Source organism: Pristiophorus japonicus, chromosome 5 (genome assembly GCF_044704955.1).
Source record: "Pristiophorus japonicus isolate sPriJap1 chromosome 5, sPriJap1.hap1, whole genome shotgun sequence".
Taxonomy (NCBI): Eukaryota; Metazoa; Chordata; class Chondrichthyes; family Pristiophoridae; genus Pristiophorus; species Pristiophorus japonicus.
Window position 1 is genome coordinate 116,991,338 of NC_091981.1, and position 15,611 is coordinate 117,006,948.

Genomic DNA, 15,611 nt, shown 5'->3' on the forward strand with positions numbered 1-15,611 from the left:
GATGTCCCGAGGATTGGACAGATTCCCACGCTCAGGCATTCACCATGCTGAAAGAGAAAATCACATCTCCTCCTATCCTCGCACACATCACCACGGAAGCATCAGGCACCGCCATGGGTGCTATGCTCTCACAATGGATTGACGGCCTGGAATGCTGAGGAGCCTTCACCTCTCGCAAGCTCTCGTCTGCAGAACATAAATTCTCTACAGGGGAACGCTAAGCACTCGCTTGCATCTACGCATGTGAACGCTGGCACATCTATCTCTATGGCAAGAAATTTATCTTCTGTATGGATCACCAAGCGCTAACTACGCTACTCGCCACAACTGGATCTGGGCACAGACCACTACGAATCAGCGATGGTCAGATCGCCTTCAACAGTATAACTTTGATGTACAGTACATCACTGGCAGTTGCTACCACGTAGCTGACATGCTCAGCCACTCGACACCTGCTTTGGACTCTGGTGCTGACTTGTTCACAGATGACGACATATATGTCACGTCGATCATCACTCAGTCCATCAGAAACCTTGTCTCCTGCGACAAACTCAAAACCAAATCACAGAGTGATGCTGTGCTCCAGCACATGTGCCACTTCCTCCAGGCTGAGTGGCCTAAGCAAATTCCGGAAGAGCTGAAGACCTTCCACTGACATTCTGAGGCATTTTCCATTTGGAACAATGGCTGCCTAGCTCGTGAGGATGAAGCGACTTGGGAATTACTGCTCGAACAGCGCGTTCTCTCATTGGCACACGACGGGACACCCTGGCATTGTCCGCATGAAGCAGAGATGTGATTCAGTATGGTGGCCTGGGATAGACACTCGCATTGAGGAGTTCGTCTCACATTGCGAAGCATGCAGTCTGAGCAAAAAGGCAGGATAGCTAAGATGAATACGTGGCTTGAGGAGTGGTGCAGGAGGGAGGGATTCAAATTCCTGGGACATTGCAACCGGTTCTGGGGGAGGTGGGACCAGTACAAACTGGGCGGTCTGCACCTGGGCAGGACCGGAACCAATGTCCTAGCGGGAGTGTTTCCTTGTGCTGTTGGGGAGGGGTTAAACTAACACAGCAGGGGAAAGGGAACCAATCCAGGGAGACAGAGGGAAGTAAAATGGGGGCAGAAGCAAAAGATAGAAAGAAGAAAAGTAAAAGTGGAGGGCAGAGAAACCCAAGGCAAAATCAAAAAGGGCCACATTACAGCAAAATTCTAAAGGGACAAAGTGTGTTAAAAAGACAAGCCTGAAGGCTCTGTGCCTCAATGCGAGGAGTATTCGTAATAAGGTGGACGAATTAACTGCGCAGGCAGCTATTAATGAATATGATATAATTGGGATTACGGAGACATGGCTCCAGGGTGACCAAGGCTGGGAACTCAATATCCAGGGGTATGCAACATTCAGCAAGGATAGACAGAAAGGAAAAGAAGGTGGGATAGCGTTGCTGGTTAAAGAGGAAATTAACGCAATAGTAAGGAAGGACATTAGCTTGGATGATGTGGAATCTGTATGGGTAGAGTTGCGGAATACCAAAGGGCAGCAAGCGCTAGTGGGAGTTGTGTACAGACCACCAAACAGTAGTAGTGAGGTTGGGGACAACATCAAACAAGAAATTAGGGATGCGTGCAATAAAGGTACAGCAAGTTATCATGGGCGACTTTAATCTACATATAGATTGGACTAACCTAACTGGTAGCAATTAGGTGGAGGATCATTTCCTGGATTGTATTAGGGATGGTTTTCCAGACCAATATGTCGAGGAACCAACTAGAGGCCTGGCCATCCTAGACTGGGTGATGTGTAATGGGAAAGAACTAATTAGCAATCTTGTTGTGCGAGGCCCCCTGGGGAAGAGTGACCATAATATGGTAGAATTCTATATTAGGATGGAGAGTGATACAGTTAATACAGAGACTAGGGACCTGAACTTAAGGAAAGGTAACTACGATGTTATGAGACATGAATTGGCTAGAATAGGCTGGCAAATGATACTTAAAGGGTTGACGGTGGATAGGCAATGGCAAACATTTAAAGATCATATGGATGAACTTCAACAATTGTTCATCCCTGTCTGGAGTAAAAACAAAACGGGGAAGGTGGCTCAACCGTGGCTAACAAGGGAAATTAGGGATAGTGTTAAATCCAAGGAAGAGGTATATAAATTGGCCAGAAAAAACAGCAAACCGGAGGACTGGGAGAAATTTAGAATTCAGCAGAGGAGTACAAAGGGTTTAATTAAGAGGGGGGAAATAGAGTATGAGAGGAAGCTTGTTGGGGACATAAAAACTGACTGCAAAAGCTTCTATAGATATGTGAAGAGAAAAAGATTAGTGAAGACAAACGTAGGTCCCTTGCAGTCAGAATCAGGTGAATTTATAATGGGGAACAAAGAAATGACAGACCAATTGAACAGATACTTCGGTTCTGTCTTCACGAAGGGAGACACGTATAACCTTCCGGAAATAGTGGGGGACCGAGGCTGTAGTGAGAAGGAGGAACTGAAGGAAATTCTTATTAGTCAGGAAATTGTGTTAGGGAAATTGATGGGATTGAAGGCCGATAAATCCCCAGGGCCTGATAGTCTGCATCCCAGAGTACTTAAGGAAGTGGCCCTAGAAATAGTAGATGCATTGGTGATCATTTTCCAACAGTCTATCGACTGTGGATCAATTCTTATGGACTGGAGGGTAGCTAATGTAACACCACTTTTTAAAAAAGGAGGGAGAGAGAAAATGGGGAAATTATAGACCGGTTAGCCTGACATCAGTCGTGGGGAAAATGTTGGAATCAATTATTAAAGATAAAATAGCAGCGCATTTGGAAAGCAGTGACAGGATCGGTCCAAGTCAGCATGGATTTATGAAACGGAAATCATGCTTGATAAATCTGCTAGAATTTTTTGAGGATGTAACTAGTAGAGTGGACAAGGGAGAACCAGTGGATGTTGTGTATTTGGACTTTCAAAAGGCATTTGACAAGGTCCTATACAAGAGATTAGTGTGCAAAATTGAAGCACATGGTATTGGGGTAATGTATTGGCATGGATAGAGAACTGGTTGGCAGACAGTAGGAATAAATGGGTCCTTCTCAGAATGGCAGGCAGTGACTACTGGGGTGCTGCAGGGCTCAGTGCTGGAACCCCAGCTATTTACAATATACATCAATGATTTAGATGAAGGAATTGAGTGCAATATCTCCAAGTTTGCAGATGACACTAAGCTGGGTGGCGGTGTGAGCTGTGAGAGGGATGCTAAGAAGCTGCAGGGTGACTTGGACAGGTTAGCTGAATGGGCAAATGCATGGCAGAGTGGATAAATGTGAGGTTATCCACTTTGGTGGCAAAAACAAGGCGGCAGAATATTATCTGAATGGCGGCAGATTATGAAAAGGGGAGGTGCAACATGACCTGGGTGTCATGGTACATCAGTCATTGAAAGTTGGCATGCAGGTACAGCAGGCGGTGAAGAAGGCAAATGGCATGTTGGCCTTCATAGCTAGGGGATTTGAGTACAGGAGCAGGGAGGTCTTAATGTAGTTGTACAGGGCCTTGGTGAGGCCTCACCTGGAATATTGTGTTCAGTTTTGGTCTCCTAATCTGAGGAAGGACGTTCTTGCTATTGAGGGAGTGCAGCGAAGGTTCACCAGACTGATTCCTGGGATGGCAGGATTGACATATGAGGAGAGACTGGATCGACTGGGCGTGTATTCACTGGAGTTTAGAAGAATGAGAGGGGATCTCAAAGAAACATGTAAAATTCTGATGGGACTGGACAGGTTAGATGCAGGAAAAATTTTCACAATGTTGGGGAAGTCTAGAACCAGGGGTCACAATCTAAGGATAAAGGGTAAGCCATTTAGGACCGAGATGAGGAGAAACTTCTTCAATCAGAGTTGTTAACCTGTGGAATTCTCTGCCGCAGAGAGTTGTTGATGCCAGTTCGTTAGATATATTCAAGAGGGAGTTAGATATGGCCCTGACGGCTAAAGCGATCAAAGGGTATGGAGAGAAAGCAGGAAAGGGGTATTAGGTGAATGATCAGCCATGATCTTATTGAATGGTGGTGCGGGCTCGAAGGGCCGAATGGCCTACTCCTGCACCTATTTTCTATATTAAACATCCGACCAGTGCCAATGAAGCCCATTCCATGGCCAGAAAGACCATGGCAACAACTTCAGTTGGATAGCTTCGGTCCAGTTGAAGCAGCTCCACAGAACCAGCGTTTCCTTGTTGTAGTACATGACCTGCATTCCAAATGGCCAGAAATCGCTACAAGTTTAGTGACCTCATCAATGGTCGTCACTATTCTACAGCGTACGTTCACGAAGTGGGGCCTCCCAGAGGTCATAATTATTGACAATGGACCACAGTTTGTATCCGACCAGTTTGTGGATTTCCTCACTCCTCATGCTATCGAGCATCGCCTTACTGCTTGATGCAATTCTCAAAGCAACGGAGTTGTTGAGCGATTTAACTGCGTCAGCAAAGACGGTTTGAAAGCCAACCACGCAGCAGGCCAAACATTCGACGAAGCAGTTCAAATCTTTCTCTGCACATGCCAAGCTCATGACTGGGTGGAATCTTCGCTGGCTACTGGACATTTTCAAACTCCCAGCCAAACCTAGCGCGAAGATAACCACACACGCATCCCAGATTTCGGAACGCCAACGAAAAGCGAAGTCATACACTGACACAAAATGATGCGCTCAAAAATCCCAATTGCAGAAAGGAGATTGGGTCAGAGTTAAGCGCCCAAACCGTAGTCATGAGCTCGCATCTTCACTTTCGCCTCCAAAATAGATCAGGCGAAAATTCAGCCCTCATACCTACGAGCTCAATGATGGAACTCGATGGAAAGCTCGTAAACTGATCCCAACTCACAGGCCAACAGACCAGCAGGATGGAACAGAGGCATCGTTCTGTTTCCCAACCAAAAACCTTGGTCAAACACCGCAAGCTCCAAACCGGACTCAGCGTATCAGAACATGACCTAGCTATCTCAAGGACTTTGTCTGTTCATAGACTATGTTTTCAAAAGGGGGGAAATATGTTGTGTTCATACCCTATTTGTTTGTGACAGCTCACTAGACAGACATTAGGACCCTGTGGGAGCTATTTACAGTTGCTGTAAACAAACTAGTTCATGCTGGTTTGGGACACCATTTTGGGAGTTGTTATAAAGCACAGTTAGGTTATATTGCTCCTGGCTCAATTTGTCTATTTATTACCGTACACAACAGGGACCCTTAGCTAACTGACAGAAAGAGCAAATAGGAAAAAGTTAAATGTTTACAATGTAATAAAGCTAGGGGTGCGAAGGAAACAAAATTACTTTTGCCAAACTGACACTGTCTTGACACCTCCGCCATTGAATAAAATTGTTTTAATCATTTAATCTGTAAATTTAGGCTATTAAATGGATGCAGTAGCAACACAAGTAAGGGAGATTCTGGAAACATGTACAGAATGGACCAAGCTTTAGGAGGGGAGGAGGGCAGGGGATTATATTATCAAAAAAGAAGGCTGCATAGGATCACATCACCAGGAATACTAGTTAGGAGTGGCTCCCAGGTGGTTACAATGACAGAGTCCTGAACTTTCACTCGGCGACAGCGCTTGCGATACAGTTTTGAATAACATTTGTACTCAAACTTCCTATAGGATGTACACTTTCCAGGTTCTGGTGAGACATCTGGCAGATGTATTATGGGGTGGGGGAGCGGGGAGGGCGGGGGGGGGTGGCGGAAAGAGGGCAAATAAGAGAAAATTGGCTGTAAAGGGATCCCTATCCACATTGTTACAGCCATCTTCTCGGGGCAAGGTTTCAGGCAACTATATACAGTGATGTCTCTGAAAGTGTTCATAGTCTAGACCAGCCCATCCCGAGAGGAAAGTATTGATGTGGATGGCTCACTTAGGGAAAGAAAACAAAGTAAAAGATCACAAATCAAAATTTTAAAAAGTTATTAATGAAAGGAGCTTTTCTGGAAAATTGGGAAAAGAAAATAAATTGTCTGCCCTTGCAAAGAACTCTGAAGTGTCAAACTGGAGGCTGTATGTTTCAGTACAGTAGGTATTATTCAATAGATCAAATATTCATAGGTCAATGCAGTGCTGATGCTGGCATTGCTCGCTTTGCACGGATTCAATTGGCAGTGTCAGTCTGTCAGCCCTGTAAGGAGCTCTGTTTGATCACACTCGTTACCCTGCTAGTAAGACTAATTCCAAACAGGCATGGTCTGCAGCTTGAATTAATAAACATCAAAAGACAAGCATTGTAAAAAAAAAGAAAATTAAATATTCAGAATGTGAAGCACTCATTGCCCTCTCTTGCATGCTTATGCTCGCTTTCAGATGGATTAAAATGAGAGAAGTTAAAAAGTAGATTGATCTATTCATCACACAACTGTACTCAGTTTGTACAAGCATAAAGGAAATGAATATTGGGGTTCAGCTTCATTCAACTGAAAAGTATTATACATCTGCATGTTTTACTTTCCCACTTGATGAGTTTTTAAGCTGAGATTTGGGACTTTGCATTGAAATTTATATTGTTAGCATTTGGATGTACACAGTGTGCTGTACTGATGATCAGTGATCCCAACATGTGATCACATCTGATCTATATGCAATCTATTTAGTCTAAAGATTTAATCAAAATTCTAATTTTTGCAGCAGTGATTTTTTTTAGAAAAACTATATTCAATACACTTTTTATGGTGTTAAATGCAAAGGCTGAATTAGTATGGCGCATCAGCAATTTTGTTCAAGAAATTACCTTCTGTAATACTTCTACCCAAGTCACCAGATCTCCATTATTGGACTGCATAAGATACAACTAGTGAGTGACATTAAGATTACAAGCACTTCAGAGAGCAGTATGAAAATTGCAATTTTCAGCACTAAACCTACCACTAATATCATTGCCATAGTTGGAATATTCTATTTATCCAGTAGTCTCTCATCCATCTTGTCCCAATGTAGAGTACCGCCCCTGCAACTTTAACAGTAGCAGACCCCACTACTCTAAAGCGGTTTTTGATACACATCAAAAGTTCACTAACAAAATATAACAAAAGACAATTGTCCCCAAAAATATTTGTGCCTTTTGTTTTCGTTCATAAATACTGCTAATAATTTATAAATTGTTTTAGCAGCTATAAATAACCTGCATCAGACATCAAAAGGCACTCTTAATGAGTGGAGAGGTACCTGCAACATGTGTTTTCAGAGTGCATTCAGCTCCCATAATCCCACTCATTTTGCTCTGACCCAATACTAAATGATATTCAACATCAGTTTCTATCTGTGTTGAGAGTGCTTCCACATGAGTTCTTCTGACATGGCTAATTCTTTGAAATACCAGAGTACAAGTAGTATTCTCGCAAAAGGTACTGTCATGGTAGAAGTAGATACTTCCCAGTGCAGTTCCATAATTACAATACAATACCAGCATTGTCATTTGGATTTCAGTAAAGCATAATGGTGGGCACATCAAATTTTCATACTATGTCCACTTCAGCTGTGAAAAACACCCAGCAGTGTAATAATAGACTTATCCTCCCAAATTTGTGTTGCGTCTTTGTGCTATTTAACATGAGGGCGAAATAATGGTGATTACCACCCAGTGATTGGAGTAATTAGAGGTGATGAATTAAAAGTAGCAGAGACCACTGAAGCATTTAAACTATAACTGTAGCATTGGTGAACAGTGCTTTCACCATACACCAATGTTGCAGTGATTGTGTAAATGCAGCCTGATTGAGGTGTCAGTCGGAATCTCACCCCACTTTGTTTTGGAATCAATTGGGGCCTTCATACCCAATTTCCACCCCAACTTTAGTGTACGGTGCACAACGGTTTTGGCTTCACACCAACACTCAATGTGTGAATGAACCATAAAATATTTCCACAACAATTTACTTAATAAACCTAGTGACAGCATCGCATTTAGTAAGCTGATAAACTGCCTCAGACATACGGGCCCAAATTTGGCCCACCCGTTTTTTCGGCGCACTCACGACTTCCTAGGCTCAAAACGGCGCCAAAAAGATATCCCCGAATTCTGGCCACTCTGTTTACTCTCCCGGGGCTTGGCGCAGCGTGGTGATTCTATTAGGGAGCGGAGCTAGGGCCCTCCGTGTGAAAGTGTGTCGGCAGCTGTCCGCATGCACATTAGTGCGTTCGCGCATGCGCAGTAGCTCCTGCCAATGATGATGCGTACTGCAGCGTGGGACCCGATGCGTCCCGCACCTATCCCGGGCCGAGTGGTCTGCCGCACAGTAACGAGAGAAGCCTGCCTTCTTCAAAAGCACTTGGTTCTTTTGTTGGCTGCCTGCATTATATTCTACACACAACTTGAAGACTTGAGGACATTGCCATGCAAAGGTTCAGGTAGAATTGTCTATTTTGAAATCCGTCTCTAAAGTTTGATGGGCGGGGGGGAGAAAGAGTTTTGATCTGGGGGGTGGGGGTTTGTTTTGATCCGGGTTGGGGGCGGGGGGGGGGGTGTATGATAACTGTGTAGCCAGTAATTTTAATGAGCTTACTCAAGACTTTCCTTAACCCAGTTGATGAAAATACTTTCCTACATAAGAACATAAGAATTATGAGCAGGAGATACTTTTATTTTTTATTTGGATATTTTGAAAAGATTATGTAAATATATTTTGTCTTTACTTCTTTTATTTTTGTAGTTTAAGCTTCCATGAATGCTTCTGTTGTAAAGTAAATTAACTTTGCAAAGTTTGTCATATGATGTTCTGTATAGCTGTTTGATCCTATTCACATTCTTTAGTCAAGTCATTAAGTACCTACCTGCGCTGATTTCTTAACTCTCCGCAAGGGTTTTCTGTGCGGCCACAAGTGGCCACATACACTGGCCTGTTAGTTTGGGGCAACTATTAGCTATTCAAACTGGCTTAAATGGCCAAAACGGCGTAGGTGGCTGGTAACGCTCCCTTTTGATCAAAACTAAACTAAAAAAATCCTAACTAACTCACTTACACTGGCGCAAATTGAATGTGCAAAATGGGGATTTTAAGATGCTCCAGAAAAATCAAGTTGCTCCAGAAAAAACTCCTGGGCAATTTCCAGATAACTTTCCTTTAGGTAGCCTTTCCTCCTGATGCTACATTACAAAGTAATAGCATTGTTATTTAAGCATACGAGAAATTCATTCAAATGGCAAGTTAAATATTCTAAATGTAGCACTGTGGACTAAATAGTACACAATTATTTCCATCCAGACACAAACATTTACAATTAATACTGTGCTGGGGCTGTTCCGGAATAAGTTGTTAAAAGCATGCTTCACAGATTGGGGGTGAGGGCAGGGTGCGCAAAATCATACCATCTCTGAAGAAACTAAGTGCCAAGAAACTTTGTTTGATTATCACTACTGCACATTAACCCTCTATGCCTTTTTTAGCTTGCAAAAGTATAGATTTGACTCAGGCTTTGGCTGATAAGTGGCAAGTAACATTGGGGCCTGACGTGTCGGGCAATGACCATCTCCAACAAGAGAGTTTATCCACCTCCGCTTCTGTGGCTGCGAGAGCAGGTCAGAGGCTGGGGTATTCTGCAGTGAGTAACTTAGCTCCTGGCTCCCAAAGCCTGCCCACCAGCTGCAAGACACAAGTCAGAAGTGTGATGGAATACCCTCCACTTGCCTGGATGAGTGCAGCTCTAACAACACTCAAGAAGCTTGACACCATCCAGGACAAAGCAGCACCCCATCCACCACCTTAAACATTCACTCCCTTCTTGATTGTCACCACTGCACTTTAATCCTCTGTGCCTCTTTTACCTTGCAAAAGTATAGGTTTGACCCAGGCTTGGGCTGATAAGTGGCAATGTGGCTGCAGTGTATACCATCTATAAGATGCATTGCAGCAACTTGTAGAGACTTTTCCAACAGCACCTCTCAAACTCGCGACTTCTGCCACCTAGAAGGACAAGAGCAACAGTCACGCGGGAACACCACCACTCACAAATTGCTCTCCATATTACACATCATCCTTTCTTGGACATTTATCACCATTCTTTCATAGTCACTGGGTCAAAATCCTGGAATTCCCTCCCTAACAGCACAGTGGGAGTACCTTCACCACACGCACTTCAGCAGTTTAAGATGATGGCCCACTACCACCTTCTCAAGGGCAATTAGGGATGGGCAATAAATGTTGGCCTTGCCAGCGATGCTCACATCCCCTTAATGAATACATTTTTAAAAACATTTAACAGAAAGTGCTGAATAAGCATCTTGTATTTTATTTGCTTTCTTTTAAATTAACATTGTCACAATTTCTGGTTGTTAACTGGTGTGACCGACAACCAGTCCATTGCAGCATATACATCTGCCATTAATATATCTTGCCAGAAACAACAATCTCACTTTCATGTGTATTATCTGGGCAATGCACATATGGTTAGTTATAAAGGAGAGCTCTGACTGTCTGGCTAACAGGCACTAGTTCCCAGCATTTTTATAATTATCAACATCAAATCAGTACCCTGATTTTTTTTTTTAAAAAACAGTGCGTCATGGCTGTTCTACTAATGATTATAGCACATGTACCCCAGAACAGAAAGCCGCCAAGCTGATTAAATCAGGACAATCACCTCTGACGTTAATCACCTCCCATCCCAGTAGTCTACTCATCTAAAGCCATATTCTGCTATGTGATGCAATACTATCTATCATGGTTTTCATTCATGCCTATTTCTAGCCTGAACTTTTATAATGTGAAACATATTTGCATTAGAGAAACGGTAACCCTTTAAACACCAATCATCTAATGTACATGCTTTCTGTCATACAACAAGCACAAAAGCTGTGTGTACTGGATGTTAGCAAATTAAACAGAGAAACAGATCAGTCTTAATCCATTGCACCTATTGATAAATTAAAAGTTGCAGCAAAATCGATGCTACTGTCCTTAATTTTGAATGAAGCCTTTCTCCCAAGGTACTATTACATGATATTATACATCCTGAACTAAATACAGTGGGGTGCGTCACTGATGAACACCGTGTTGCTATTACAATTACACAATGTTGAAAAATGCATCCTCATTCCATTTTGAGGCTGATGTAATCATACAACTAACAATTTGTCAGTCGCTGCCTATCAGACAAAGATGAACTGACGTGCATGAAAAGGAGTGTTAAAAAAGCTGTCCTATAAATTTCAAATAGAACCTAAAAGGTTAAAACTAAATCATCGCACATTTCAAGACTACCTTTTGAAACTTTTTTCACACGGTGCACTCAAAACATTAGTTCCATTGGATTCCACTTATTTAAGGTCGCTACCTGGGCTCTGTCAAGATCACCTATGGGGTCAACTGAGGAAATTAGACTATCATGTCTGTACAATATGCTGCCACAGTAATCAAAGTTACGAAGTGAGGGTGATGGGAGTGTGGGACTAGGAAGAGGGGTAAGCATCTACAAATGCAGCACCTTGAGCTTATTCAGTTCCACAGTGAGAGGCCTGATGCAAAGACAGGCAGAACGTTGTTGATATTTTTCTTTTAAACAGGTTGCAATATTAAACAAAATTCAATTTAATTATTCATAATTAATAGGATTTCTTTATTAATAATAATTCAATCTTCGCAGGGTAACTCCTTTAATTAAAAAAAATCAACGTTTGAAAATTCTAACAATAATGAATAGAAATCTTGCCATTCATTACTCATTACAGTAATAATGAATGTTCAGCATGATTTATGCCAGAACAGGGATCCGAGAGCTGAAATCAGCTCCAGATCTTCCATTCCAACATAAAATATGCTCATTATTATCACCGATAGATAACCATCAATTTGGGAACCACAATTTTATAACATATTCATGCTGGTTCATTCAGTCAATCTACTCATTTAATTTAATCTATCTATTAATGACAATTTACATAACTGTAACCCATCTTCACCCAGAGATGGAGTTAACAGTACAAGCACATGTCCTCCCACATGAATAAGTATGGAGTAGCAGAAAATGTTTAAACATTCAGCCACACAAATAAGTATTATGTTACACTTTTGTTTTTGAGCACTTCATATTGCAGCAGCTCATCATTTTCTAGTCCCAAAAGTACTGATATCAGGATGGGAAAAGGTAGGAAATAAGCTTTCAAGCACCTGTGATCCACAAATGTTGACTACTTGATCTCGGCTTTGCCACCACAAGGAGTTACAGGCAGAGATCAAACACTTATCCACAGATACGGAGGCGAGGATCTGAAGGGCAGTCACCTGGGCTGGATCACACACCTCCTAGTGGATGGTTTCGAGGCAGCATTGAGTGTCCTGGGACCGTTTACCTCCTTTCTTGGCCAGATTTTTCTTTTAACTCTACCAATTAACGATTAAAGCCCAACACTGGTGGAAAAAGATGTACCTCTGTTGCAGATGAGAATGCAGTAGATTTTATCCAAGGCTCCAATGTCCACTGGTCTTGATACAGCTCCTGCACATTTTATATTTTCTTTAAGTCTGAACACATTGTATCCCATTTATATAAGGTACTGTGGCACCTTAGTTATTTACTCCAGATCGAATGATCATGCTTAAATAGTAACAACAGGGCAATGAATTAATAATTTGGCCTAGAGGAACCTCACAAAGTAAGCAAGAGCTGTTTCTCCACTAAAACTTTAATGGAATTAAGCTATATTTGCATCAATTTTCGTTGTAATAACTTAATTAAACCCCGAAGAAACTGAGATTTGCCCATAAAACTTTGAAGTGAAAAGTGCTTAAGAAAAGCAGCGTACAGCTGGTATCAGCACACAAGGGACAAGTTACTGTACCATGGATTGATTTTTTTCCCTTTAACAGCTGAAATTGCTGAATGTACATCAAACAGGTAATTTAAGTGTCTCTTACAACATTATTACATTACTAAAACCTTAGTATTGTCAGCTCCCTCAATCTCCTTTTCATTACACTGGCACAATCAAAAAAAGGTTTTTCAGATATGTGGCAGGTCAACGCAATCAATCTGCAGTCTCTGCTAGCCATTAATAAACACAGAGCCACAAAGTGCTTAATGAGGAACAGCAGACCAGGAAATACTAGGGTCTGTGGTCACTGGTACTCAAGAGGCAATATTACCTCCAGATTTATCCTACATAATCTGCTCTTGTACTGTAGGTCTTCCTTATGCATTAAATTACAATAAAACCATTATTGTACAGCCCAGCCTTGGCTTGGTTGTATTTCTCTGTATGCTATCTGTAAATTGCAACATAAAAGCGTCAAATTTTGTTTTCTCAATTTGCATGATAAAAAGCACATCAAATTTCCTCAAAAGGAAACCCAGAATACTCGAAAGACAAAGATGTTCAAAACAGGGGGCGGGGGAGGTTTGGCGGGTGGAGGAAAAATCACAATAGCAGTTTGGATATTATTGCAATAGGATGTCGAAGAAGAATCAAATAATAAAAATGTTGATATGAATAAACGAAGACATCTGCACAATGAAAATGTTATTCGACAAATGCAGGAAGTGTCCCACTGCCTAATCTAACGAAAACATCAAACACTGGAGCAAAGCCGCTCGGAGCTCAAATAATAGTTTTTTAAAAATCGATTATCGAATGTTTAGAATTGGAGTGATGTTAAGGGTCTGGCCGTGTCTTTGATTGTTTGGTACTAATCTGGTATCCGCAATTCTCGGGTTACGGGACCAGAAACAGACAATTTTGTTTCTGATAAGGTAAAGTCCTTATTTGTTTTCCTCTTCAAACACACTTGATGCTTTATTTGTTTTAAAACCCGATGTTTGATTTTACAAGAGAGCAAACACGATGAGAAGGTACTTAAGACTCATTGAAAATAATAAAAAATAAAACCCACACACCCCCCGAACTAACTGGAGAGCAAAACCTGTACCTGTTCTGCTTCAATAGCACTCAAGCAATTAAAATAAAACACCGAAATAATAACCGGTGGAACTGAATGAAGAAAAGTGACACTTGACTTGTAAATTCTGTGTCTGCTGCAGCGAGACAGCTGAGGAGGAGCTGATGGAGATTTATTGAAATCACTGTCCAGCCAGAGACAGAGGCACCTCTCGCCCGCCGGCCTGCACTCTCCACACGGCGACAGACAGAGTGAGTGTTTGATTTGAAATTCTTGTGCCTTTTCCCTACTTTTAGCGCTTGTGCCACTGTTTACCAACTGCATTCCTCAGCACATTGTGCAAAGATACGTGTGCAGAGTTGAAGTGACAAAAGTATCCAGTTACTTTTCATTACTGTCACACAGAGCTCCTGCCTGCCAGCCATGGCAGAGCACTGATGGACAGGAATACCGACTAAAACTAAGCACAACATTTCGAGACATATCAGGGCAGGGGGTTGTATTTAAGAGAGAATGAGAGAAATCGCAAGATTTGCTATCATATACATTATGAATAATAATGATAAAGAGACCTACATTGAGTGCTGTGCCTCTGTTGCCAGTCCCTGTGTGTCAGTCCATTGAAGCATGCAGTCAGAGCTTTCTCTTGGAGCATGCAAGAAGACGGGCTCGGAGTGTAGAAATCCAGCATTTGCCCAGGGCTGACTGCGAGAACATCCATACAGTCAAACATGACGACAGTCTGTCCACAACCTGCGAATAAAACTGTTTATCCTCTCTTTCTCTCTCTAGGTGTGGGCAAATTTGCAAAGAAAAAGTTGTTCGAACTCCCATCCAAACTCTGCCCTTATATTTTTCCTCCCCTCTCTTGGCACGTTGAGCTGTTGGTCTTTTCCCCAGACCAGAATCATGAATTATGACAGACAACACAGCTAAAAGCCTGTAATTGATCCAAATGATCATTTACCATTTTTTTCCAAGGCAGATACGGCGCTCAATTCAAAAAGAGAGGGTGAAGGGGAGGAGAGGGAAAGTGAAGCTGCCAAATGTGGGGGGTTGTCGGCCGCGGTTTGGGGGCGAATGTTTGCCGCTGCTCGGTGCGTCCGCCGCGCTCACACCTCCCGCTCCCGGCCACAATTTTAACCCACGGCCACCGGACTGCCAGCACCTCTGCCGCCGCACAATCTCCCCGCGCACCCCTCTTCTTTTCCAAAATGGCTCGTCCTGTTTTTGACCAGCTTACTTCCTACTCCTTGTGTCACACAACCACAGTAAAAGATTGAATTGCCTAATGTATGCAAGTGAACTTTCTCTGAACCCTACCCAGGCTGCTAACCTTCAAATGACCCAACCCGCCTGACATCACCAACTCCCAGGATTCCCACAGCACTTAATATTTCCAGAAGCCCAAGCAAAGCAGATACAAGCCGCATCTAAAGGGAAAAGAAATAACTATTGAGCGGGGGGGTGGAATCCGGTGCATAAGATATTGAACGAGAATGCAATGGCCACAGTGATTCACAATATGCCCCACAAAATCATGCACGCAAAACTTGCTGAAATGATTATTGGCAGCACTGGATTGTTACCCAGTGTTTGGGGGGGATGAAAGGTAGTCGCACTGAAACCTCTTTTTTTTTAACAGGCACATTAATATTAATCATGACAACTTTTCACTTGAAGTCGGTTTTCTATTGGCGAGTTAGATATTTTACTTTACAATGACTGTAGGTAAATT

The 15,611-nt window shown here is 42.4% G+C and overlaps 1 protein-coding gene across 2 annotated transcripts in view; it reads right to left on the reverse strand.

Annotated features, from left to right (window-relative positions):
- The window catches only part of LOC139264430 (retinoic acid receptor beta-like), a 358,884-nt gene extending 343,774 nt beyond the window's left edge, over nt 1-15,110 (reverse strand). For both annotated transcript variants that reach the window (XM_070880885.1, XM_070880884.1), the window contains exon 1: nt 14,450-15,110. In XM_070880885.1, coding sequence (XP_070736986.1) covers nt 14,450-14,606 — 157 coding nt within the window. In that variant the 5' untranslated portion in view covers nt 14,607-15,110. The remainder of the gene's footprint in view (nt 1-14,449) is intronic.
- Between the last annotated feature and the right edge of the window lie 501 nt (nt 15,111-15,611).